This window comes from Ischnura elegans, chromosome 1 (genome assembly GCF_921293095.1).
Source record: "Ischnura elegans chromosome 1, ioIscEleg1.1, whole genome shotgun sequence".
Classification (NCBI taxonomy): Eukaryota; Metazoa; Arthropoda; class Insecta; order Odonata; family Coenagrionidae; genus Ischnura; species Ischnura elegans.
In genome coordinates, this window is record NC_060246.1 from 11,240,453 (window position 1) to 11,265,585 (window position 25,133).

The 25,133-nt window shown below is 38.5% G+C and overlaps 1 protein-coding gene across 1 annotated transcript in view; it reads right to left on the reverse strand.

Annotated features, from left to right (window-relative positions):
• Positions 1-1,267: 1,267 nt before the first annotated feature.
• Positions 1,268-25,133, reverse strand: part of LOC124154302 — a 121,047-nt gene continuing 97,181 nt past the window's right edge. Inside the window, exons 6-13 of the mRNA XM_046527943.1 lie at positions 23,761-24,012; positions 22,604-22,837; positions 17,122-17,563; positions 10,670-10,737; positions 9,199-9,279; positions 7,257-7,562; positions 6,044-6,283; positions 1,268-2,080 (exon numbers count right to left, since the gene is read on the reverse strand). Of these exons, the coding sequence (XP_046383899.1) occupies positions 1,965-2,080; positions 6,044-6,283; positions 7,257-7,562; positions 9,199-9,279; positions 10,670-10,737; positions 17,122-17,563; positions 22,604-22,837; positions 23,761-24,012 (1,739 nt within the window). The 3' untranslated portion in view covers positions 1,268-1,964. The remainder of the gene's footprint in view (positions 2,081-6,043; positions 6,284-7,256; positions 7,563-9,198; positions 9,280-10,669; positions 10,738-17,121; positions 17,564-22,603; positions 22,838-23,760; positions 24,013-25,133) is intronic.

Below are 25,133 nucleotides of genomic sequence, written 5' to 3' on the forward strand. Positions count from 1 at the left end.
CAGTCTCCTCAAATGATAAATACCTATTTGCTTAACTGGGGTTGTAATAATGTAAAAAAATGAACTTTTTATAGACTGAAAATACAGATACTGTTTTAAATAACTTTATAGGTTTAACCAAAAATAGACCAAATGGTTCAGACTAAAACTTAGACATAATAAAACAAAATTTCCATGAAAATTTTAATAAATGCCACTCTCAGAATGAAATTTAAACGTGAGAGAATAAAAAATTAATATATTATGCCCTTTAAAACCAAAGTAATTTCTCTATACGTATCTGGATAATAACTCTGCCATCTACCAATGTAATGCTTATCTAGTTATAATATTCTCGTATTGCATATAGATCACTTGTTTTGAGAGATGGCATATAATCCAAAGCTAAATATAATATTTTTATGAATAACTTGATGGTTAACATAAATCACAATTAAATTATATACTTCTGACAAATGTTTCTCGGGTTTGCATCCAGGTTAAAGCTTTTATGTAAGCCGACGTTTCGGAAGACGACTTGTCTTCCCGAATGCAAACCCGAGAAACATTTGTCAGAAGTATTCACCAGGAAAAACTTAAATCGTTTAAATTATATACTGCGTACATTCTCAGCAGATTCAAAATGGTAATCAACTACAATGCCAAATATGTATTGTAACTCTAAATGCAACGCATTTCATATATACGTATATATCCTCATGAGTGTAGATGATTCAATAATTTATGGCCATTAGATTGACTTATATGCACATACGGTTCTAGATTTAGTGCTTGGCTTTTAGTGCCAAAATTCAGGAGGATCCAATTAAATACATAGGAACACTGACCATTGAAAATATTCATGTTTCCAATCTCGTTGATAGCTAAGAGTTAATTTTCTTATCTAGCAGCAACAGCCTCAAGTAACACTGAAGACTGAGATAATAAAAATGACAAGGATATTTTCTACTGATAATTAATAAATATCCAAACTCAGCATGATATAAAATCACACCTTTGATTCACTTCAAATTTCCTTCCACAAAATAATTAAGCATTGAGCTGCCAATACATACACGACATACTTTAGGTTAAGGAACTAAAATAATTTTGCTTGGGTGAAATATTAATTTTCAGATCAATATGTATCTCAGTAGGTGATTTGTTTTTAATTTAGTTAATGGATATAAAGACACAATCATACTAAAATAATGTCTTTCAAAAAGATCACTAGCATTCATACAAAACAGCTGCCCTGTAGTATCGACTGATTTTTCCTCAAATACGGTACTCTGCCCTCATCTTGCTCCCCAGATTCAAAGGTTAATTTAAAATGTGCCACCTTATATTGCTGTCCACAGCCTGCCTGCATTCCTCATGAATTCCTCCCAACAATATCAACAATGACAACAACAACTGCCACCACCAATTAAGCAATTCCTGTTCCAGTACAGGCGGCATGAGGAGGAACAGAAAATTGAAGAGCAATCTCGATAGCATCCGAGACACTGTCCCTCGTCGTGGTGACCACCTCACCAATGCCTTCCATCCCACACGACACATTCTGTAAGCATTCGCGGCAACACGTGGCCAAAGCTATCGCCATGTGGCCAATGCAGAACATCTCCAAAAAGGAGAGGGACTGCTCTCGCCTTCCTTTACACTACTGAAAAACATTCATCTTCATTCAAGAGGAAATGATTGAAAAACAACTTAAAACAGAGCACAAGACACGAGACAAAGGTTGTAGCAAAGGGTTATATCAACTTTGGCATTGAATTGTGACGATTTTGAAGCATGAATTGGCCCTTAGCACCACATATGGTCGTTTTCCACAGGGTCCACCACACCAGGAGCATCAGCCAGCTTGCGTCTTGGCGTGCTCACGTCACAAGTTGCTCCCTTGCCTCCCCGTCTGCCTTGAGCCAGTTCATCAACACTGAGAAGTGGTCATTTGCTTTGCGCTGTCCTCACCTGGCACCCAATCACCTTAGCCCAGTCAACCAACACGACAAAACCACGGCTGCAAATAACACTAAACTTGCTTCTGGCTTCACAAACATCCCAGAGTCAGCACTAGTCGAAGCTTCCGCACATTGCCCTGCAAAAAGTGAAAGAAATATGTACATGAACTGATCCTTCACCAGGACCTTAGTGTATACAATACTGTGAATTAATAAGACCATCAGATGATGAACCTTGATAAATAAGGTAATTCTCTTCAGAAAATGGGGAGGAGATGGCAGAGGGGGGGATGGTACGCTAGTGGGTACAGTGCTTGGCTGCTAATCAAAGAGTCCTCAAAGAGGTTCAAAGACAGTAGAAGTTAGTTATGTATAGAGGGTATGGCACATAGGGAGAGTTGTGTTATAATGAGTGATTGGCAGTGTACCATCATAAGGCCTATGATTAATATGTAAAAAAAATGGATATTGTAGGAGTAAGGAGTCCTTGCCATTGTATGAACTTGATATTGGGAGGTATAATTCTTCAGAGCAGTGCATCACGTTTAACGTGAAAGTGAAAGGGAGTTACCTATTTTACAAATAATATTGGAAAAAATAACTTGTTGTGTCAATCTGGCCAATAACAGCTCTGTATAAATAGGTAATAGGCTAGGCTAGGAAGAAATCTGTATAAATCCATGGTGTGGTCCAACAGGAGTGCCTTCTCAGGTGTGAAAAATGCCAAGAGACGTACAGGTATCCCCCGAGTTATGTAAGAGATGCGTTCCGGCAGACTCTGCGTAAGTCGAAATTTACGTAAGTCGAACCTTTGAGTTAGCGTTTAAGAGATTCGATCGGCGCGGTGAACTTCTCAGCGGAGAAATGCGCGGTAAATTCTCGGTGAAGTTTCATTCAATTCACTGCGATATTCATGTACTCTACCGCGTATACTTACGTTATTAGATACAAAATCGATAAACATTAATATAGTCTGAGAGTTGCATCTCGAGTATTGCCAATCAAAATGCCTAATATTATTCCCAGAGTTGACCGATCGCGTGGATTCGGGAAAGTACGGTATCTCAACGCTACATTACTAAACTGAATACTTAAATTTATTCATTATGTTATACTGCGATCTAAGAGCCCAAAGAATGCATTGTCAACCTACCTATAATCATTATCTCTCCTGCCTTTTATATATTACGTTGATCGATGAATCTGGTGGTTTCACTGTCACAGTTAATACACGTAGGAGGAGTGTCTAGGATTACGAGCAAATAACACGCAAAAAATACCAGTAAATTACTATATTCTTAGATACACTCACACGCACATACCCTCACGCACGGAAACATACTTTCATTCTCTCATATCTCAATAAAATAACGTGAAAATATCATCATTTGAATATTTACTTCGCTGGAAACATCAAAGAGTATTTCCAAAGCACGAAGCTATTTAAGAGTGAGCTTTTACTCAGCCAACTCCGTCATTAACGTGCGACAAAGTTAGTGGGGAAAAGCTTTCAAAGACGCAATATTAATTTACAGTTGCACACAATATGAGAGAACGAGAAAATGCAGCTTCCGCCAAATAAATAAAATCTTCTGCCGGAGCCATGTAAACGATTACGCAATTAATATGGTATGTCAACTTTTTCTTAACTTTTTCGCGGCGTTCATTGCCAACACTCAAAATTTCAATGCCGTTACGTGGGTACTAAACAATTCTTTTCCGCAATAAAGATTTCTGCTTGAACTTCATTTTCTTTTATATCCACAGATGGAAATGACCAAACTTAAGGATACAATTTTTACATAGTTGAAAGTCGGAGTTCGGGTGTGCTTGCTGTATAACAAGTTGTATCGTACAGGAATGAGCGCAACCACATCCATCGCTAGAACTGCAAATTTTCACGTTGATTGCTGACTTGGGATTTATAAGCGATTTTTCTACAAATATTAATGAAAATTCCTTCGAGGAATGACAAAAATGGGTCACTTTGTTATTTTTAGCTCGTAAAAAACTCGATAACTATTCGATATTTTTTCTACCATAGGCTGTACGAGCGAATATCTACTACTTTGCGCTCGCATTCGAAAATTAACGTAATCATTTGAAATACGGTTATCACTTACGTAAGTACGGATTTACGTAAGTCGAGACATACGTAACTCGGGGGATGCCTGTATATGTCTACAAAACCATACACTTACAGAATAGTTCCCACTGTAGTATTTTTTTGTGATGTTCAAATTAAAAAAAAAATATTTTTCTTTAATCCTAATGCAAGGAACAGATTGGGCAAAAAGTAATCAAGCCAATCATGCGACAGCGGGAAGTGATGAAGTGGGTAGAGTTGACTCGCATTTGTGCCAGGGTGACATGAGGCGTGTGGGTTGGAAAAGAGACGATCAGAAAAGAATCTAGTCAACTTCAGTCTGCACCTTCCCTACAACACCATCTTTGCCATTGCTCGATTGTTTTATCCATCTTCTATCCCTTCTGCTCCCGAGTGAACTCAACTTACATTCAAATGAAACGGAAGCACCATCCTATGCCAGAAATTAAGTCATCTTATTATCTCAAATTAAGTAAACCTAAATTAAAATGACATAAGAGTGTGTTTGAGACCTCTGGAGCTGAATGATATTTGATGGCACTATTGCATGTTAGTTGCCTTCACGAGAGCTCTAGGTTCATTGATTCCATACATTGCACATGGCCAGATGTGATGATTGGGTATCACACGGCTAGCAGAGGAGAAGGGACAATTGCACTGCATGTGGTGGCGGTAGTAGTGAGTACGTCCCACTTCTACTGCTTCTCTTGCAGCTTTGTACAATGCGACTGTTTGGCAAATGATTTCTGCTGTTGCACAGCAATTTCATGCATCCAAACCACTCCAGATGATCCCAGATCCACAAACACAGCACCACACATTGATTACCACCCAGCCACAGATGCGTGGTTTTTGGAAACGAACACCAATAATTGTTTAGCAAAATTATAGACTAACACGAAAGTTAAGAGAAATGCAGACCTCAAGGCCTGGTTACACACCTTAACACAAACAAGTTAATGTCTGTTTACATGAACGATTTTTGAAGACCAGAACGGAACATGAAACAAATTAGAACATGTTCTATTTAGTGTTCATGCATTTGGACAAGTTGGGTGGTAACAACGGGCATTTTGGCATTCATTCACACGTTCATACATTAAGCCATTAACTTGCACTGGTTTATGTAGCATGTAATCAGGCCTTTATTTCTCTGAGAAACAGCTGTGCTTCAAAACAAAAGCAATAAGGAAGTATGAATGTGAAAAATGAGGGCCTTCATCCTTCAATTATAACGAGCACCCAATATAACAAGTGATTTCCTGGGCATTATGACCACTTGTTACACCAAGCTTCCACTACTGTGTGAAGCCTTCAGACATCCCCAAATAAAGTCATCAAAGTCCAAGGTGGCATAGGGAAAGGAATGGGCATGAGTTTCACATACCGCTGGTGCTGTCTGATGTGAGCTTTACCCTTACTCATCCAAATCAACCTCATGGTTGATTACTATTCAGGTAAAGGTAAGGGAGAAGTAGGTAAACCAGTTAATACACTCAAACCAGAGTACCTTTCCCTCAACTCAATGAAAAGGAAATACAAATAGAAATATTTTGCCATAAGCCATGATTGAATATAAATAGCCTTCAGTTGTGAATAAGTTTCCATTAGTTATATAAAGCAAATACAGTCTACCCAACCCTGGAGAAACAATCAAGATGAGCATTCTCATCTTTATGGTTGAATTTTAAGCAACAAAATCCGAAATGATAAAAACTGCAGAAAGCACATTGATGTATGAGCACTTATTGTAACAGACATGCTATAAAGCTATGAATTTACAGAATTTATGAATTCTCAGAACAGATAATTAATCATTAAGATTCACTGTATTGGAGAATATATTTTCTGTTTAAAATTTTAATAAGATCCAATATTGGTGGAGGACTTTTTGAGGACAAAGATGGCAATGAGCATCATCATAACAAGTTTTATTGAATTGTGCTATTTTTACACTGAGAAATGAACTGTGTTTTTCATCTAAATAACTCACCATTTACAGTGACATTAAACGCCCATATGCCAGCGGACGGAGTTTGGTCACCCACAGGGGAAATGGGATTTCGAAGACAGGAATCAGTCACAGAAGAGAACTGCAACATTTTCTTGTCTCCAACTTCAGACTCAGTGTAAATGAAGCAGTAGCGCCTGGCACCAACTGATTTACGACTCACTGGCGATGCTATCAGGTAGTTGGTACCATTGTCTTCCCAGCTGCCATGACACGAGTATGCTAGGTGGAAATAAAGAGCAATACATCAGTCGGCACATCACTAAGCATCCCAAAGGGTTCAGAGTGGGATGAAATAAACGCTTGAAGCTGCCCCAGTCAATAATAATTTCCTTTTCTTCACGCAAGCAAGAATTCACAGTTATTCCCACAGAAAACTTGTGAAGACTATTAGGAATGCAGTATCCTTCACAGGGAAGTTCCACACCTTCAAATGAATGAGATATTATCTAAGGATAATAAGTAAGGATTAATCTGTTGGTGCCTTCCTAAGGTAGAGAAAGATGCCAGTCAGAGTACATGTCAACAGTCACTGCATGAGGTAGGTGGAAGCACTCTGAGGGTATTTGACTATGGCTAAACAGTTTATATCACCTGGTGCACCAACCCCTGTTGCAGGAGATAGAGCACACTGAATTCAACAACACAAACAAAACAACTTTGAATCCCTTGCTACCAACCCAAATGTGCAGCCTGAGTGGATGATTTCAAATCCACCTATAAAAATAGAGTCACATGATAAAATTCTTCTTCAAATTGAATATTATCAGACATATAGAACTAACCATGCTATTTAATGCGCAATTTCCTGGACCAAATTTTGAACAGAGAAGGGAAGTTCAATTTTGGAAGAAGAATAGTTCACCATTATTCGCAAAATATTTCATGTAAACCTACCATACCCAGAAGAATACCTGTGGAATTATATTATGATTTTGAATACCGTGAATGATTTTGAGTACAGTGATTCATTTTTTTGTTTTTTGTCAATGCACTGCTTATTTCGGTTATTAAAGATATTGGTGAACGGTAATTATTTTCATTATCATGATAATGGAATTAAAGCGAGTCACTTTTTGGAAGGTTATTGACAGAATCATAAGTACCTGAAAATACCTTAAAAATAATAGAAAAATGCTCTCCTTAGGTCGTTAGACAAGGAGTCCATCTGATGAGGTAAAGGAGTAAAGCTCACCCGAGACAGCCTCTGCACTACACGACGAATGGAACTCCATGGTATCGGATGCACTGCAACCCACCACCAGAGATTCAAACGCTTCGGTCCCTCCGCTGCACGCCTCTCGTCGCCGTCTCCGACGCCACTGCTCCACCCCACTCTGCTTGTCCCTCCCCCCTCCCCCACCTTCCCCCCCACCCGACGCACCTCCTCCCCCCTTCTCCCCCATGGTGAGCACCAACCCTATATCCCGCTCGCCTCGGCTCACGCCCGTGATGGTGTAGCGCCCCAGGTAGGGGCACTTGCGTGGTTTCATCGCCTCGGCTATTTCAAGGAAGAAAAAAATGAAATTCAAACCCTTGCATACAAATTTCATCAGTACCGAACCTCGCAACAAAAATATACATGGTAAAAAATGCAATATACGTAACAAATGAAAAGAACATCTAGAGTAATTGAAAGGGTGTGTACTGTGGGTGAATACTCTAGAAAAATCAAACACAGCATAAAACATAAATATAATGATAATGTGTTTTCATTCGATGACACTGGAACTATGTAGTGCCTTCTTCAATCCAGCATGATTGAAAACAAAATAAATTTCTACCTCAGGTATACATCTCATTAAATGTCCTTCTAGCTACACATCTTCTGGATGCTGACTACCTCTCCACTAATACATACATACAAAGAAAACCATCCTTGATAGTCTGTATTCCGATCGAGGGCCCATTGCCAACCCATTCATCCAACAATCGTCACATGCCCTCCCATCCCTATACCATTCCATCCGATTAGAAACTCACCTTTCCAAAGGACCATTAGAAGATGGCATTCCTACTCATCCTAATCAAATGTCATGAGTGTAACTTCACAAATAGTAAGCCTCTCACCATAAAACGTCCCAACAGTGAGGGCTACTTCTCCAGAGGTCAACACTCAAAGACAGCCTTACCTTTGAGATTGAGAAGTGGGTCTCTATCACCTCCATTTCACAACTTTTTCTTCGACCCAGACTCCTCAAATTATACCTCTCCTCACCTTTCTACTTCCCAGGTGGCCATCAGTCATTTGTCATTAAGCATCTAGCAGGCCATTCCAATAAATAACCCTGACATCAGAGGATCCTCCAGCATTTATTACTTATGAATTCACCATTATCACCACTTTTATACAATTTCCTTTCCTTCTTCCATCTCCTATCTTCCTCTAAAGAACCACATATCCTATAAAAACTACCTACCAATGCAACTTCCCACCATAACAAGCAATAAATAAAAAGATTGAAAAATATACATGACTAAGAAATGCAGGTCCAATGACTGATTAAATACAAGTCAGCATACACACTTCTATCAAAATAATAGAGCCCAGTTCTGACAAAAAAAGTTAATTTTCGTAGATCTACTGCTGTGAAAATCAAATATCTACCACACTTTTTGGCTAACATTTCACAAAAAATATTCAATATTCATTACATTTTTTTAAGTTAAATAATATGATTTTTTTGAAAAATCACAGACAAGAAAACATGAGAACACTAAGGATTCATATTATCTACACCAACTGACATAAGATATACTCATCTTTAAAGCACTGTTAAACGTTCCTGGCACCTGCATGAAAACCCTTTTTCAGCCCAGGTGAATCAATTTTGAAGAAATGCAGGGCGACAAAAGAGAGGGTGAAAATGGCAATTCTCTTTCTGGACTCCAATGATGATGCTTGAACTCACTGCCACCCACCCCACATTTGCTTACTTAAGATAATAAACAGGTGTAGATGACCGATCTTCAGTTCTGGCCACCCTAACAACCCTGCTAATGCTAAGTGGCCCAGAGCCGGACGGACTCGAGAATTATTGTGCCAGGAATTTTTCACAGAGCCACATAAAGGTGTGAGCAAGAGAAGAACGTTCACATCATGCAAAATATCAAAACATTAATGAATAATTACTTACTGATTAGAGTGGTGTATGGTAAAGTAGCTGGATTGAAGAACAGAGGACTACAGGCTTCCTCAGGTATTCGTGCGAAGGTACCTGCAAGATTGAGGCAAAACAAATACATAGTTAATTACATAATGATGGCAATTGTATACCAGCAATAATACATTATTATATCCAATAATCTTTCAGCAAAAACTTGAGGAACTGTTCCCTTTAAGATAAATTAAAAACATTAAAATCAGTATCTAAAAAATACAATTTACAAATATAAAAGAAATCAAAGCAGATTCGTAGCAAATTCAAATGTAATAACAGAAGTATTATTTTCATAAAACGAGAAGCCTAAATTAAAACATCGGTTCCAATACATCAAGTTGAAAACAAACTAGGGATGGGTCAAATCCACAATTTTCACGAATCCAAAATCTAATCTTCCAGGTACATATTTGAATCAAATCTCAAATCCATATTCACAAAATTCATAAAATTTTGAAAATTCACTGACAGCATGCATGCGTATATTCACCTCCAGGAAGAAATACTCCATGAGCAATTAGCAGTAAACTGAGCGATCCCACTCCTAGTTTTCACATTTGCCCTCGGGAAGCACTATTCGTGGCTGTTGATATAGACCACAAGAAAAACAATTCCAGAAACCACCAATAATAGGTCCGTAAATGATTTCAAATCCTGAGGTCAAGAAATCCTGGTAGGCTCAACGTAAACATAGTAACTTCTAAGTCATATTATGTCCTATTTATTTTAAGCTATTGCACTCCTAGATTTTAGTTACACAAAGAACAATTGGTAGCAATAATGTACAAGTCATTTTTACTGTAACTATAAAAAATAAGGGCATTATTTAAAACCATTTGTGCTCTAATTTCAATCATATCGAATCTTGAAATTTTGATGGATTTAGGAGGGTTGGCAGATTTGATGACCCATCCCTAGGAAAACTATCAAATCGTTTCTGTTCAAAAGAACACTCACTTTACTTCTTAATATCCCTTGTTGTTACAGCTCTTGTACACCTAATTAGAGCTGCATTGAGCCAATACAATTAAAGTTTCAGAAGTCCAAAATACAGAGAAGCCCAAACATAACAAAGTTGGGTAGGGGGCCGGAAATTTACTTTGTTATAACTGAACTTCTTTACATGTGGGTCTACACTTGTGAACTTTGAACCAAGCTTACTGCGATAATATCATGGCAATTATATTATAACCCTGCACAGGCATGGAAAAAAAATCTGACAGCCTTTATAAAATGAGGTATAATATAATAGAAAAAGTAAATACCTCTAAAGTATATAATGAGTGCACAGCCATTTTGGATGTCAATGGAGAGTTATTGGAGACAAGCCAACTTATTAAGTAATTGGATAGCTAAGTACACAATTACAATGGCCAATTTTTTATGCATACATACTAGATTGTGAAATGACACAACATGCAATATAATGACACAGTATTTTACTCACTCGATTGTTGAAGTTCAATCACATGTGCATCTCGTCGATAAAACACCATACACACATACCCAGATTGACTAGAGGAAAGAAATGAATGCAATTAGAAGTTTTATACTACATTAAATGTGGAAGATGAATTACTAAGTCCCCTCAATACAGGCTATTGATTTGTGAATACACTTTCATTATTATTTTGGCCGAAAACCTGCCTCAACTAGAGGACTGTGAATACAACTGTTGACACAGGCGAAAACCATGAATAAACAATACATATTCCTAAAAAAAAACCCAAATATGAAACGTTATTCCATGAATAGAGGACTGAGGTTGTTGTTTATTGCAATTTGCATTGCAATAATGTACAAGGAATGGGGAAGTCGACATTTTTAATTGGTATCTCAATTGGTATGTTTCCCATTTTCTGAAATGAAACATTTATGGTGTTTTGTAGGATGTGGCTTATTTTTCTTAGCCGATGTCTCATGGTCAAATTTGCATAAAAATTTTTGCATCAAAATTTGATGCAACTGACGCGCACCCTGCCCCACGGTCAAAATTTCATCCAACTGGCTTTTGGTCCTATCGTTTGTACAAAACACCGATTGGTCCAAATGGATAGGACAGGTTCTAAATTTTCATCCAATTGGATGAAACCAACCAATCACAGGGCCTTTGACAAAAAAGCATCGCCAAGCGCTGACACACAGGCCACAAAGGTTAAACTTATTTATCATCTGCATTAGCATTTTAATTAATAAATATATATATTATGATAACAAAAATAAACTTTGCTGTATTCCACACAGTATGCATTAACAACCCAACCGGTTTCCACCTTTTCAGGTCATTATCATTATCGTAAACCTCTAGATAAAGACCTGAAAAGATCGAAACCGGTTGAGTTTTTTCATTAGTACTCTATGGAATACTAAAAGGTTTAGTTTTGAATTTATAATGTCACCATACAGCAAAGTGAATTCACAAAACATTATTTCAAATATATATATATATACGTTCGTGATCGTCTATTTCATCGCCTGGAGTGGTCCTAAAAGTAAAAATGAGCAAAAATTGGTCTCGATAGGCGATGAAAACTCGGAACTAGAAAATCCGTAATAATGAGTTGATCTTGATGAGTGAATTTCGCGAGACGCGATATCGCGAAATAACGCGAAATAACACGAAATAACGCGAAATCGGTAAATAAAAACGAAATTTCGCGTTATTTGCGATTTTAGGTGGATTAGCGAAAAAATCACTTCCAACGAGTCATAATCCATTGTTTAATGCTGCCGAAGTTCATTTGCTCTATCTCATTACGATTCCAAGGTCAATTGGCTCATTTAGTCTCGCGCCTAACGCATCCGCGTGATATCGCGCACTAGCGATTTCTCCACCAGAATTTTCCGTTAAATTTATCACAGCCTCTCTCTTTGATTCCCATGTATCAATCCTGAAATATTTAGAATGAGGCGCTGTCTCACCTGAAGAATTAGATATTATGAATTAAAAATGTGCGGAAAGAAATTTAACGTGGCCGCGGAAGAGCGGAAATACAAGCTCACGCACCCGGTACGCGTCAATGCCGAGCAGTAATTCCGGTGACTCACCACGACGCATTAGACAGCGTTAATGGATAAGTTGTAGCAGGAAAGCCCTGAGTGTGGGTCTAATGTAACAATTTCGCTGACTTAAACACGGCCGTTGGCTGGGATCGGGCCGCCGTTTACGGCACGGCTCACAGCGCGGCAGAGAGTCGTCTCGTCTGAAAGCGGCCTGAATTTCAGGGCGTCGTGACGTGAAAGGCGGGCGGCGAAAAGTTGCTTCGTCAGAAAGCAGCCGCGTAGCACTGACTGTATTTCACGCCTATTAGACGGCGACGCGCCGGGCCGGATTGAAATGGGCGCCGTGGTGACCACGGCGGCCGTCAACTGCGCCGTGCCGTCAACTGCCCGATTCGATTCGTTTAAAGACATCCATAGACACGTAAGGTTATTTGAAAGCACGAAGCGCTAGCAGTTGGGAGAAGGTAAGGAAAGAACAGAAAGGATAAGATGATAGAGGATTCTCCTTATTTGCAGACGGATCGTCGAATATTCAGCTCTCCACTGAGCTACAATGCAAAAAAATCATTTGGACATGGCCAAATCTAATATCTAATTCTTCAGGTGAGAAAGCGTCTCATTCTAGATGTTGCAGGATCGATTAATGGGAAATAATTTTTAAAGTTTCTTTGAATCCGATTATGTTTTGTTATGTGTGCTTCTTTCACTGCCCTTCCTGACCGATTGGCATCAGCTGTAATCAAAACTAAGCGATTTTGTTGTATCTGGCTGCTGTCCTACCTTCCCTCAACACCTGGGTGAGGGGTATCGAAAGGGAACCCATGACATGAAACATTTCAGCCAATTTGTAAGTTATACACTACTATGGTTATACCGCAGCTACCCAGCACTCAGTTTGAAAACACCAACATGATAGGTTGTGTTTTGTGGTTGCACTGTTTTTTTATCGTAGTTCCAGCTTTAAATATCGAATGAAGGATAGGAATTTTAAAATATCAAAAGCTAGTGATACTGTTCATACCAGGGCAAGTGAATTCAGCTGAGAAGGATTTCATGTGAAAGACTGAGTATTACTGTGCAAAGTTTGCGATATAAGATTTGAATTTGAATGATGTGACACGCTGTTAATGCACATCATTAGTGATAGGCATGAACATGCGAAAGGAAGGGGACCCACAAAACGACAGCTATCATTTGAACATACAGTCACTCAGTCAAAGAAAGCAAAGGAGGAGCTTGTTGTTGCTACTACTGAAGCATTTTAAAGGCTTTCTTTAGTGTAGAGAAACTTGATAATCCAAAAATTCTGGAATGGCTCTCGAAGTATACACATGTAAGGTAGTGGGAATTTGCTGTTTGCTGATCGTATTCACCCAGACTACATACTTGAACCATTAATATACCTTCAATCACTATAAGTTGAACCATTTATTTCATTTAGTTTTGTCAGAAATTTTGTATAATTGAACTTATGTTAAAAGTTATGTAAAATGCTTATAATAAAAGTATAAATATTCATGAAAAGTGTAGCATAAAATAGTGGGAAAATTATTGCATTATAATAACACCGCCAAGATTTTCTATAACACCGAAATCACAAGATTTTAAAACGAATTTTAGCAAAAAATAAAACCACTTTCACGGACCTCTAGTTATAGGATAAGGACTTTATGTTAGCAACTGCTAGATTAGGAGAGAAAAAATGTGATTTAAATGCACGTTTACAGCACTATTCATAATATCTTCTTAAGCATAATGTCCATCATTTATTAATAACATTTTCCTCGTGGGAATAAACTGCCTCACGTTTGTATCCTGCCGTTTTATGCTGCCCTCAACCTTGCTGATAAGGGACATGAAAATATCCTCACTTATCGTCAATTATTATCGATAATATATGGGAAAATCGGCGACCAACTCCTTCTCCAACATGTTTAGCACGCTTATTCCAACGCTTTCATACCCCTTTTCCAGCCAAGGCCAAGTTCAGCATTCCTTCTGTTTTCTTTTTTTCGCCTCTTTAATGTTCAAGAGGCCTGTTCAGACAATTTCGCCTGCTAAAAAAGACAGAATCCTTCACTTCCACAAGCTTCCAAATTTGTTTACATAAATATCGTCTTTCGTTTGTTTTTCGTCCAAATGAGATGCATTGTGGGACACCCCCATCCCGTTGAATACAAATTTTTGCATCAAAAGTTTTGGTCCAAAAATTTTGATGCAAATATCTTGAAGCAAATTTGACCGTGGGACACCAGCTTTAGTTTTTTTTTTTCGATAAAAGCACTATTTTTGAGAAATAAAATATTTTAAGGTGCAACATGGCCGCAAGCTCCACCCCAAATGCTGAGCTGGATGGTTGCCAGCTGCACTCACAGCCAGCTGATTACGTATTCCCATGCCTCATATTGCTCTATGTCCCCCTAATGACCTTGCTGGCAAAGGTCAAGGAAGCAATTTCGTGGTAGTAGAAAGTAATTTATTCACAAAAATTGAATATCCCAACATGCTCATATTTAAGGCATGTGCTTATTTTAAATTTTCCATCAAGATAAATGGTTAAAACTATGTACTTCTGACTTGGAAATGACAATAAAGCAACCTACTCCTTTAAATTTATAAATAAGCCACACCCTAGTTTTCTGTTTATGAGGTAAATAACTGCTTCATGTAAAAGGTAAATTTGTTTTGAAAGTCTAATTCTTTTATTCCCTTGGACCTCTACCGCTGAAACTTTCTAAAATCAACTCATGATGTGAGCCAACAAAGTAAAAGTAATCAAATTGTTAGTAAAAATTAGTACTTACTTTATTTCTCTAATTTGTACTTATCAATAAACCGTTTCATAAGTAATCTACTTATAAGCTCACACAAGTAATAGAATTGAAATTTAAAGGAATTCAAATTTTTTACTTTCGATTACATTGGTAATACATGGATAAATATATTAAGTAAATGAAAATAAATGTTTGAATGCCTCATAAGTTGATTGCACAAAGAGGCAGTTACTTCCAACTACATTTCTCAAGCACAATCTCTTTTCCCTCGGTAGGGGAGGGCAATGAAGAGGATGGGTGGTTGCCTGCCTCAGACCATTGATGCATCTGAGAAGGGCTAGACAATAACGCGAATCCCGGTAAAAATGTAAATTCTACACCATTCCAATACCTAGAGCTGGTAATGCAATATTCCACAGGAATTTTAGGGCAAATACACACATTTAGGCACTAATATAGCTGTGTTTTATTACTTTAAATTATGCTCCATTAAAATTTACATCTGCGGCACATTCCACATGATGCAGCCAAATATTTAAGTTACAACTAGTGGAACCTAAGTATTAGCACCTAAGCAATGTAGCACTTAAATATTTCTGCCAAAAGTGCCTAAACACAACATTAAATGAGGTCAATTAGTGAACCGGATATCAAGGATGATGAAAGATAGTTATGCTAGTGGCCATAAATTCATAATTGGTGGAGATTTAACCCTTTCGAGACGGTGGAGTTCTCGCCTTAGCATGACTGCTGTACTGAGCCCAAAGAGACTCTTCCGTCCTCTCCGTACGGAGCATTTTCGCAAGACATTCGTTAAGGAGAGTCTCACGGACAATCACGCACTCTCAGCACCAACCTTTTGCGACCTTTCCTCGCGGGTACTCCGCATTATCTCGGACTCCGAGGGCAGTTGGGCTACCTCCTTTTGAGGGTTATAACCCTACCAGCAGAATTGGTTCATGGTCAATCATGCTTTGGTTACATGAATTAGCTATGAGGATAATTGTTGCACGAACGTAAATTGCAGACTTCGAATTGAATTCCTCATTTTATTCTGAGAATTGTCAAATTTTGAGCGAAACACTACCGTCAATAATAACGCATTTAATGCAGCAACAATTTCCATGTTGATTTTTATACTGAAATCGAGATGTAAGTTAATATTTATCGTAGAATTTCATTTAAAAATTTTAAAAGCTGCTCAAAAGACAATAATTCCATTCTTAGTTTATATTTTTTGAGAAAGGAACAAATATTCATTTTGCAAAATGACCACCACAAATTTACCACTAAGAGGGGTTATATGAGACGAGGGGTCAGAGTACCTGCTCCTGGATTTCGAGGGAAAAGCCTAAGCCCCGCTGTGTTAGGTCCCGAAACAAAGACATCACACCCGCGACCGTCATAAAAGGGGGAGAGCTAGGAAACATATATATGGCATTTGTTAACCTGCCAAGCAAAATCTCCCCGACAAAAATTTGCAGCTTTCGTCTAAGAGGTCAAGAAATGTCCAGATGCATACTTTGGTCTTTAGAAGGGAAAAGGCTTTAAGGTCTCTCTGTAAAGCACTTTTTATTCAGTCAATATTATAGAATTTCCTGCTTCACCAGGGCTACAAATTAATGAATCAGAGAATGAAGAAAAAGATAGTTAATAAAAGGCAGTTGCATATTAGAGATAGTTTACAAATATCACCTATATACTTACATGAAATGCTACAATGCAACCTCATAAACAACTTATACATAGAAATACTTAAATATATGCCATTTCATGAGAGGCAAAATATAGCCCCTGGATTTTCTAATAGCTACACTCAGTTTGTTACCCATTTTCGTAATCAGACTGACTGGACTGGCACCACATTCTTTTTCCATTTCTTTGTTCTCTGATTCATGAATTCATGACCCTGATGAAGGGAGGCTAAACATCAGAAATATTAGCAGAATTAAAACAGCTTCATAAAATAATATCTAAAAACTCGACAAATGATCAAATTAGGATTTGAATGTAAGAAGAGTAGTAAATTGCTACTTTATATTATTTAGTGCACACAGCCATTCACCAACTGATGGGGAAAGGAGCCAAGAAAATGGCTATTTTAAGCGTGTGGTGCACTCACCAGCCCATGGTGACGTGAGTGATGAGTGTGGCCTGACGCTCACTGGTCTCCTCTACCGAGTGGCACACCACGTGCATCTCCGCCTCCCCCCCTCCACTCCCCCTCGCCGAAGACCCCCCACCTCCCTCTGGGCCTCCGCCACGCCTCCGTCCACCCCCCTTGTGCAGCATGCGCCCTGACGACCCTCCCTCGCCCTCCTCTGCCACCGGCGACGACAACGACGCTGGAGATGGTGCTGATAGGGCAGGGGAGGTTGGGGGTAGCGACGATGAGGAGGAAGAGGAGGATGACGACGCCCCCCCAGGTGCAGACGTCATGTTGCTGATCTTGAGGGTGGCATTCTTGTGGCTGAAGTGGAAGGACTTCTTCGAGTCGAGGGTGTGCCAATGGTGATGCTCAGTGACCCAGGCAGGATATCGGCAGCGTGACGAGTGATTCTCCACTGAAGGAAGCATACAGAGAGAAGGGATAGGATGAACGAGATGAAATATGGACACGGGAAACATTTGCAAAACAGATGTACATGAAATAAGCTCGCCTAAAAAAATTGAAGCCGTGTCCCAACTCGTTAGGCATTGGGCATCATGTACTTAGCCAGCCAGACTCTGGGCAGCCAACCACAAAGGAGTATGGATTGGGACATCCTTACGCAGGTGCTGCCATCTATTGGGCACTAGGCCAATGCAAAACAAGAGATGTTCGGAATGATTTGAACAAATCATGAACAAAACCCACATTGTTAAAATGTGATGTGTCAAGTGATTTTGAGTTTTAGATGTCGGAGAAGAGTATTTTATCATGATTTCAGTATCTTAAATAACCTTTTTGTTTTTGTAAATGTAAAGTAGGGGTATATTTCAAATTCGTATTTTTAGTTACGTATTGTTTCTTAAATAGGTAGTAGCTAAGTTTGTGGCAAAATGTTAGGGTATATTCCTTTTCATTATGTTGTTTGTAATATTTCAATCGTCTCTCAACCAAGTACTTTTTCGATTTTCGTATATTTTAGCAATTTAATTTCTAGTTTTGTATTATTATGAACAGGGGCGGAATTCTGTACACGGATACCGACGATCGTCGGTGTCGGTAGCTACCGACGATCGTCGGTAGCACCGATAGAAATGTGATTCACAAAACGCCGCTACCGACAGATTGTCGGTGCAACCGACAAATTCGTGACGTAATGCTTTTGTCGGTACGAAAGTGGCACCCGCACAGGAGGCTAGGCGCCTCGACCAATCATATTTCTCCTTTGTTTGCATTAAACAAATGAGGCTCCGAAAACGCCATCTGTTATTCGTCAGCCCGCGAAGAAGTTAAAAAGAGTTGATCACTGCTTTGTGAGATATTTACGATGCTTAATCACTCTGCGAACACAATTTCTTACTCCCGTTGGTGCGATGTGGCTTGTATTCCGAGATTTTGCTGTATTTACCATTGGATTTTTTTCTAGCCCAAGTAAAAAAGCCTTTATATTCAAGGATTCAACGGTCGTTGATAGAAGAACACCGGCAACATTTGGTGCTCAATGTATTGGAATTTTCAAGTATAATTGTCTTGAAGAGGACTTTGTCTGCTACATAATTGTTCACCTACGCTTATTATAATTGTATTCTTGGGATTAGCAGTGACGAAATTATTTTTATTAGTATTGTAACAATGTACCTTCATCTTGAGCCACGGCTTGTTTACATCGTTTGCCTCATTGTTCGCCGTAAGTCCGATACTTCCACAAGGGTAATTATTTAATTAGAAAACATTTTTGTCGCTTGAATTCACATTTTGGGCTATTTAAAATACATTCGTTGAGAAAAACACCGAGATTCCGCGGATGTCACGGAAGGTATCATCAGTATCATCGCGTCAAGTGTTGTGATTGTGAACTTGAGTGACATACTTTACGCTATCTATTTGGAAGTGTTAGCTTTTGCATTTTGATACCATTTGTGTGTTATTTCAAACTTTGCGTTGATATGACTTTGACTAAATATGCTTGATCAGTGTTAATTTGTGATATACACCGTTGGAAGTATGAAGGTTTTCTCGTGTTGAAATTAAATTTTTGTAGTTTTATGATGAATAATTCATTAAATGTTTCCTTGTTTCGTGCAATCATTCTTTTTATTTGCCCCTTTCTACCGATGGAATACACGGTACGTACCTACTCAGTGCTCTTATAGTAATAATGAAAATCTATCTTGAAGTCTCGTACGGTGTTTGGTTAGTATGGTGAAGTAAATTCAGCATTAATTTTACGGGAAGTTTTGTGCACCGGTAACGACGTCAAAGAGTGAGAGGAGTTAAGTGATGCCATTTATATTCTTCTAAAATATAGTAGCAATATGCTTTTTCTATTTCGCCGTTGCTGTCTGATGCTCTCAAGAGTACTTACGAAGGTAGGAGAGTATAAACCCTATTCTCAGACGCTCACATAGGGTATTGAAGTTAATATAAAAGTGAACGAAATGTCCACGTATATATTTCATTGGAAGTGCATCAATAGGCATTCGTTTTTATTGAAAATATAAATTAATTTCGGATCCAAACTTTACAAATCAACAATAGATACCTATCGTGTCTTGTTGTGAGTAATTTAAAAGCAAAGCAATACGTTACATACTTAAAATTACGGAATATTTATAATGTAAAATACCTTACGCTATTGGAACGCATAATGTAATATACGTGAAACATTGGTTAAGTTAAATACTGCTCCCACTATGTAAATTTTACGTTTCAAGTGTTTAATCAATCATTTTTATTATAAATAACATACAATTAGAGCGCTTCCACGGATCTAGTGCCGTAGATTATGATTTAAAATCGTCAGCTTAGGCCGAAAAGTGTAAACAAAAGTCCGCCATGTTGCTAAAAATTTGTCGGTAGGTCCTACCGAGCGTTTTGAAATCGTCGGTATGTACCGACGGGTTTACCGACAACTGTCGGTGGGATAACGACAATCGTCGGTAAAACGTGTCTCCTGAATCGCTCGTACCGAGACTTATCGGTAGGACCGGCTTACCGACACCGACAATCGTCGGTACGGTGTACAGAATTCCGCCCCAGGTCTATTTAAACAATTACCATCTGGCTTTGGAATTAATTTCAAAATCTTTTTAAAGTTCTCCATTAGATTATTAGCCAATTTGTTTGGACAACTTATATTTTACGTACATAAATCAGGTTTCGGTATCATTCTTATAATCACTATAGATTTTAATTTTTGTTTCTCATTCCGATTCCAATTTCGGGACTCTGTCCAATAACATATAATAATAATAATAATTGCTTATTCTTACGGGTGTTAACCCAATGTACAAAAAAAGTGTTACATAAATAAGCATCAATCCCTTGTTGACAGCCATGATGCCCTTTCCCTGATTTCTTCCTGAAGACTCTTTGCACGCTTTGAATCATGGGAAAAGTGGGGAGAAGGATGCACTCCTCGATGCCTAAATCTGGCGGCCGCGTTAGCTGCCTAAATTCCCTCCCTTATGCTGGCTAACGAGTTGGGACATCCTTCCAAGATGGCGTCATGCCTTAATCCTGGGATTGGCATAGCCAAATGGCCAATTGGGACACGGCTTGAGAAAGCTAAGTACATCAATTTAGCACACCATAACTGTTCACGCAATTCTCAGGAGTGAAACTGTGTCAATATTGAAAAATTATGACAATTCTCCAGGAACTGAGTACATGTTTGCAAAGTACCGTACATTGTAATGCCAGCAGGCCACCCAGCGTTGCTTCGGGAAGGATAGTACCCGGAGAAGTGGGTAACTTGGAATTCATGGTCACATGGCGGAATTTTTAGAAAAAGAAACAAAGCAAGTTTGATGATGGTGTACATATGTAAAGCAAACATTGGAAAAAATGACTTCTGTATACCACGTACAGAATCACCATAAACCCTGCTCCACAACATTGATCTTTACGTGTCTCTGTACGACCAAAAATGTTGTGTGAACGCATACCCCAGAGAAGATGTTTGCACCAAGAGAATTAATAGTTAAAGTAGCACTGGGGGCTTTGCGAGCATGAGATGCACCTACTTCCTAATTTTGGTTGCAATCTGTATGGCCGTATGGAAATACATAGAAACAGAAATCCTCTGAAATTCATTAAGATATAAACACATTTCAGGACTGTTGATGTTCGTGAGAAACCACAGAAAGAAATAATAATTTAGAAAAACCAGTCTCCATGGCTGATGAAATGTATAAATGTACACAATAACATCATTTGTATAAACAATAAATCAAAAATATTCACCAAAATACATTCAAATGAATGATATTTCGGATACTTCTTCAAGAAGAGCAACTAAAATTAATCCACCATAAAAAATGTTGCATATTCTAGAGATGATTGGTACTTTTTACTGCCAGCCCATTTTGGGATGGATGTGTGAAGACTGCCAAGGCTTTTTTCTGGAATTCGCAACATTTCAGATTTTAAAATGTTTAAGCTTATATATTTTATTTAATGCATCAAGATTTTTTCCCAATTCTTAAGATATATTTTTAGCTTAGAACCATAGATAGATTATGAGGGTTTACTTGAATTACAGCCGTTGAAAAGGCCACAATCACAAAAAAAAATGAAATAATTCTGGCCGATAAATCGGCCCCTGGCAGTTTTTGCTCAACCAGCGAGGGCCGATGTATCGGCCCACTGGCAGTAAAAGGGTTATGGATTGGATATGTGCTGCAGTGGCAGCTGATAATGCATGTAAGAACTGGTAGTTGCATAAGGCATCCCACAGGAGAATTCCAGCAATTCAAAAATACTAAAAACACAAATTTTGACACAGTGTTATTACATATTTTAATTGCTATAATTTTTTCTAACACACTGGTTGAATCAATGCGTGAGTGATCTGCATACTAGGATTTACAAGAATTATATTTTCAGAGAGCGCTCATTAACATAAAATATCATACGTAATCACTAATAGCAATACGCTTTTTCTAAGTTACGCAACTCCCCTCCCTTCAGTTTCTAGACTTCTCACTGACTGAACTTCAGGTTTACGAAATGATCGGGCTAATGAAAAGCCAGAAAAATCCAATGCCTTTGATAGCAACCACTCAATAAGAATGGAAGTTGATGCAATTTACAAGCTAAAAATAGCATCAAGCTAGAAATAGCAACCAAAATTAGAATAGAAGCCATGCTTTCCCATAGAGGCCTGACTGATAATAATGGTTTACCTTGTAATCACATTTAGAGAATCATATTCTTTTATAGATATGCTATTGGAAGTCCACAATAGTCCTCTGTGGGTCCCATTTCTATGCAATAACAACTCTTTGCCACTCCTGAGACACAGCAACCAATACATTCTCACAAAATTTTGAACCCTTCTTCAACGAAATCTTCATTTTTCCAGGTCTATAAAGTCATAACTAGGAGTTACTGAGAATCATTGAGGGAGACAATAGTTTTCCAATGGTTTTCTTTCCTTTAAAGCATAGTTTACCTTTGGTGAGGCGCATAGTCCTAGAGCCCTCAGTGGCAGTGAGAAGTCCATTGCACGTGGCATCTCCAGACTGTGCAACTTCAATGGTGATGCGCCTATCAGGCCGCATCTTGCGATCATACACAAAGCAGCGGTAACGATCCTCATTGGAAGTAGCCATCATGCGCTCCAGCATACCAACTAAATATCTTGTGGAGCCATCCTTCCAGGTGGCCAGGCACACCAACTCCTCCACTGTACGGTGAAACGATAACAGATTACATAATGAAGGGTGTCCAAAGCAAGAGGAGACAAGATTAAAGGACTCTGACCTAGCCCTACGCACATTCTCCTGAGTTTCCAACAGAGCAAAGGTGCCCGCACCACTAATTCACATGGAAACAGCAAAGGGATTACACACTACTAAGGTTTGTTTTATGAATTATTTTGATGCAAGACTAAACTGAAGTAACAAATACATATTTACACTTGTCATAATTAGGTATAGATCAGTTTGATACTTGGTTTTGCCAGTTATTGACCACAAAACCAGAGAAAAAATGGACCTCTAAAGAAAAAATTGGTGCAAAATTCAATTTGAAAAGTTTTTAGTCTAAGAAAACGAAGGCTGGATTAAATTCTGGAATTTTAAGACTGGTATTTTGAGGGACATTTTACTAATTTTTATATATTCAACTGTACCACCTATCATTATCAAAAGCCATGGCAGAGGAGTAATAATTCATATTAAGTTAGATCAACACTAGAGCCATAAATCAAAAGCCCACCATTGTCAATAAATGTGAGCCTAAATGATTGCCATCAGCCCAATTTGAAACGACCCATCGAAACAGAAAATTAAAATTAAACAGCCAGAGTGGCAACTCTTTACAACTCTATACCATTGATGGAGGAAATGATGAGCTTGGATTTGTTTGTAAATTTCATTTTCCTCAAATTGATATGGTAAAGTATGGTTTATAAGCTATATAGCTATGATTATGACATCACATTGATGTAGCTATTTGTCTAAGTTTTAGAATAGGTTGTTCAGTGAGATAGCATAACACAACAGAGGAAGTAGGCAACAAAAAACAAGCTTTCTTCCCTCCCACTTCAAAATTTCACCAATAACCAGATGATTCAGAGTGATTCAAAGATACGTATAACTTTCTTACCAGTGCTTTCAGTGCCATGCACATCCGGGCATGCTTGATACCGCAGCAGAAGCCGGGACTCTTCAGTACATGAATCAACCCGTGAAACAGGTTGGCCACACTCTCCACTACCCCGATTGTAGGTGAATGTGAATGGGCCACGGAATGGACAATGTACAGGTCGGGCATTGGCCCGGAACATTGAGTACAGTGTTGCATCTCCCGCAATCTCTCCACATAACTTCTGGAGAGTGTCCTTGTGGTCACAAAAAGCTGAAAAATGCAAGTAGTATAATCATTTTAAAAGTGAGACACTGTTCATCAGGACTAATCACTTTTAAAGACAATAATTTGTTTACGAAATTGACCAATTTCATAACAAAATTATGTAGTTTACTTTTCAGCAACTCTATTGGTCACTCTACTGATGAAGTTGGTTTTTTAAACCATACATACATAGATGCCATGATTATACACAGTTGATGGGACCAATGAACATGGCTTCTGTGTAAAATCATAAATGTGAGACGAGGATGTACATAACTTTCACGATATCCATTTCACTAAATGGTTCAGCAGACTTTGAAATACACTTAACTTACAAGGGGGGAACCCAAACCTTCTCACTGATAACCTAAAGTAATGTCAACTTCAGGCCTGTCTGGAGCTGCATGATCAGCTGAAAGAGGACCCAGATTTTTTTGAGTGATAACTGGTGATGAATCGTGGTGCTACGAATACAACCCTGAAACCAAGCAGCAATCAAGTCAATGGAAGACAGCACAGTAAATGGAAAAAGTCAATAGAAGATGCCGCCCCCACCCAAAAAAAGCACGCCAAGTGAAGTCAAACATCAAGACAATGTTCATTAGCCTCTTCGAAAGGTGTTGTGCATGCGGAATTTGTTCCTCCAGGCCAGAGGGTAAACCAGCAGTTCTACTTGGAGGCTTTGTGGAGGCTAAGGGAAAATATCCAGAAGAAAAGGGCGGATCATTGGCACACAGGTGATTGGTTCTTCCACCACGACAATGCACCTGTGCACACCACGTCTGTGAAGAGGTTTTTGACAAAAAACAGAATGATGCCAATTGTTCACCCCCCCTATTCACTGGACCTTGCCCCCAGTCACTTCTTTTTATTTCCGAGACTGAAAAGGGACATGAAAGGAAAACGTTTTGGGACTGTAGAAGATGTTAATCAAAAATCACTGAAAGGCCTAACAAACATTGATTGAAGTGAATTTAAAAATTATTTTGAACACTGGAAGAAAGGATTACATAATGAATAGTAGTCAATGGGAATTACTTATAATGTGATAAAAATTTGGTGGGAAAATATTGATTAATAAAAAAGTTGTTGCATAATTTCCGTTATTTTTGAGTCCCCCCTCATTA